At 35.5% G+C, this 3,296-nt stretch overlaps 1 protein-coding gene across 1 annotated transcript in view; it reads right to left on the bottom strand.

Annotated features, from left to right (window-relative positions):
* The window catches only part of LOC107711680 (histone-lysine N-methyltransferase 2C-like), a 133,001-nt gene that overhangs the window by 54,866 nt on the left and 74,839 nt on the right, over positions 1-3,296 (bottom strand). Inside the window, exons 16-18 of the mRNA XM_016516698.1 lie at positions 879-995; positions 669-773; positions 476-580 (exon numbers count right to left, since the gene is read on the bottom strand). Of these exons, the coding sequence (XP_016372184.1) occupies positions 476-580; positions 669-773; positions 879-995 (327 nt within the window). The remainder of the gene's footprint in view (positions 1-475; positions 581-668; positions 774-878; positions 996-3,296) is intronic.

The following is a 3,296-nucleotide window of genomic DNA, read 5'->3' as shown; positions in this document are numbered from 1 at the left end:
ATATGTATATATATATATATATATATATATATATATATATATATGGAATCTGATGAATAGAAAATTTAAAAGAACAACATTTATTTGAAATATAAATCTTTTGTAATATTATAAATGTATTTACTCCCATGTTCTTAAATTTAATGCATTCTTGCTGAAGAAAAGTATTAATTTTAAAAACTTACTTCTTGCAGAAATGTATTATTTAGGGTTTAAAAACAAACACAGTGCTTGAATAATATCAATACAGTGTCGCCCTGCACGTATTTTACAAAAATATTTTATACTTAAGTAATTTCAGTGCTATTTTGGTTTGTAGCTATGCAGATTTTTTTTTTCTTTTAATTTAATTTTCTTCCCAGGTCTGGCAAGGTTTTTTTTTTTGGCCAGTCATAATTAACACAACCATCAACACCTCCAACAGTATTAGAAAAAGGGAAGGATGCAATGGCCTCATCCTGCTCAATGTGCTCACCTTTATGTTGACACAGAAAAGGTGGTAACACTGTCCACACTGAGCACAGGCCAGCAGTCGACCCTCCACACCCTGTCCAAAACTCCCACAAACCACACACATATCCTAAAGAAAACACACACACACACACACTAGTGTAAGAGAGACTCCACATATACAGCTGCAAGCAGCACGACCGCTCAGAAACATTTACCTGTTTCATAGTGAACGTGTCTGTACTAGAGAAAATCACTACTGTATTGTGCATGGCGTTTTCTTCCTCTTCCTTAAATGTGCAAATGGGTTCCATGATGTTTATCTGCAGCGACACAAACAGACCATACAGATAAACGGAGGAGCTGTATAGCAATTTATCCACATATCGGAACAAACCATGTAGTAGCTGTCAGATAATGTGACGTACTCCTGGTGTAGGTATTGGAGGGACTCCATTCTTCATTCTGGCCCGGCCACGTCCTCCCCGGCCCGTGACACCTGAACCCCTGGGCCGTCTCCTGCTGGGGAAGCCAGATCCTCGGCCCTGCTAACACCACAGAGACACCATCAGGGTCATGTTCACTGCCAGAGAGTGATTCTCATCGAAAAGAAGAGGCTAAAGGAAGCAGTAGTAGCTTTATAATTGCGATAAATGTTCAATAGTGTGTAGTTACACTGTAATAACAATGTTATACACCCACTTTGCATTTATAATTTCACATTTCTGATGAAATACAGGGATCCGACACATTTCAATGAATTTCCATGGTTTTTCCCAATAGTTTGTAATCACTGGACAAGGATTTTTCAAACGTTTAGGGTCAGTAAGATTTTTTTAATGAAAGAAATTAATACTTTTATCAAGCGAGAAAGCATTCAATTGATCAAAAATGACAGTAAAGTAACATTGGTACAAGAAATTAGATTTTAAATAAATACTGTTCTTTTAAGCTTTAAAAAAAAAAAAAAAATCCTGAAAAAAAAGTATCACTGTTTCCACAAAAAGATTAAGCAGCACACCTTTAAAAAAAAAAAAATTAATATTAAAAAGAAAACATTTTCTTGAGCAGCAAATCAGCATATTAGAATGATTTCTGAAGGATCATGTGACACTGAAGACTGGAGCAATGATGCTGAAAAATCAGCTTTGCGTCACAGGAATAAATTACATTTTAAAATATATTCACATAACAGTTATCTATCTTAAATTGCAATAATATTTCACAATATTACTGTTTCTAATGCACTTTTGGTCAATTAAATGGAGCTGGAAGAACAAAATTCTCATGGATTTACAGCGTCTGGAGAACTTGGAAATGTGGCTTTCACAGAAACATGTACTCCTGTGCCTGGCACATTGCGCTGAATATTAAACAATGATTTCAGCAGACAAAAGGTTTCCTTAGAAATGGTTCACAGTCCATCTGGGGGAGCCGTGATGACTAACACCAGCTTTTGTGCAAAAAAAAAAAAAAAATCCTGAAAAAAAAGTATCACTGTTTCCACAAAAAGATTAAGCAGCACACCTTTAAAAAAAAAAAAATTAATATTAAAAAGAAAACATTTTCTTGAGCAGCAAATCAGCATATTAGAATGATTTCTGAAGGATCATGTGACACTGAAGACTGGAGCAATGATGCTGAAAAATCAGCTTTGCGTCACAGGAATAAATTACATTTTAAAATATATTCACATAGAAAACAGTTATCTTAAATTGCAATAATATTTCACAATATTACTGTTTTCACTGTATTTCAAATAAATGAAGCCTTGGTGAGTATAACAGACTTCTTTCAAAAACATAAAAAATAAAAAAAACTTACTGACCCCAATATTTTGCTCTTGAATATGTTAACGCTTAATGTAACTACAAAAATGTACAGTAACTATAAAAATGTAAAAATATATAAAATATAACAATTCTATTAATTTGCATAACATTTCCAAATCTGAAAAGTCTATTTTTATGGTATTTCCAGTTTTCCCAATGAACATGTCAACTCCGTCAACAGGATTTCAAGCAAGCAAAGAAAAGCTATTTGATAGTATTGCTACAGCTAACTGAAAACTTGTTCAGTAATTTATTAAATGATTTTAGTAGGCTGACAAACACGTCTGATGTGTGATTAAATGGAGTGACTAAAGAAAGGAAAATGATGTGATGCTCCAAACGGTGAAGCATTCAACTACTTTCCTGTCATGTGAAGTTAGTCAAACAAATGAGCAGACTAATCTCATCTTACTTCTGTACACCACTTCAAAGAGCCTTCTTGCTGACTTAGTCCTCTACATGGACAGGACCGAAGCAATTGTGAGCAGGAAACAAGTCACCAAAGTTTTCTTTTCTCCTTATGTTTATATTTAATGACCGGCCCACCAGCTCAACTTTAATGCACTCTGATCAAATAACCAACCCAAACCAAACACGGCTCTCCCTCAATTTAACTAGCTGTCCCAGTGGAGCAACATTTCCCATAATGACACCAATTTTGCAGAGACCGTGACACTCGGTGTGAGACGGCATCTAAGGGAGCTGCCAACACAGCTATCAGGCTGTTGAGAGGCCTCGGCCGTGTTTTTCTAGCGATTTCACTTCTATTACTCTGTCAGTGCACTTCCTTTCCTCAGGGGCTGCCATTCTGACTGTCACAATCAAAACCCTTTCCAAGAATTACTCTCCCTCCCTCCCTCCCCATCTACTGCTCCTCTCGCTGGACCATCATTTCAGCAGTTCTTTCAACTTCTGCCTCTGCCACTCAGACTTGATGCTTTTTAAATTGGTCCTTTCATTGTCTGTTTTATTCTATCTTTTTTGTATATATATATATTATGTTATAATATATAT

The sequence above is a fragment of the Sinocyclocheilus rhinocerous genome, unplaced genomic scaffold (assembly GCF_001515625.1).
Source record: "Sinocyclocheilus rhinocerous isolate Xijiao unplaced genomic scaffold, SAMN03320098_v1.1 scaffold807, whole genome shotgun sequence".
In the NCBI taxonomy this organism is placed as follows: domain Eukaryota; kingdom Metazoa; phylum Chordata; class Actinopteri; order Cypriniformes; family Cyprinidae; genus Sinocyclocheilus; species Sinocyclocheilus rhinocerous.
Note: the sequence above shows the minus strand (reverse complement) of the source record. Positions and strands in the feature narration are given on the sequence as shown.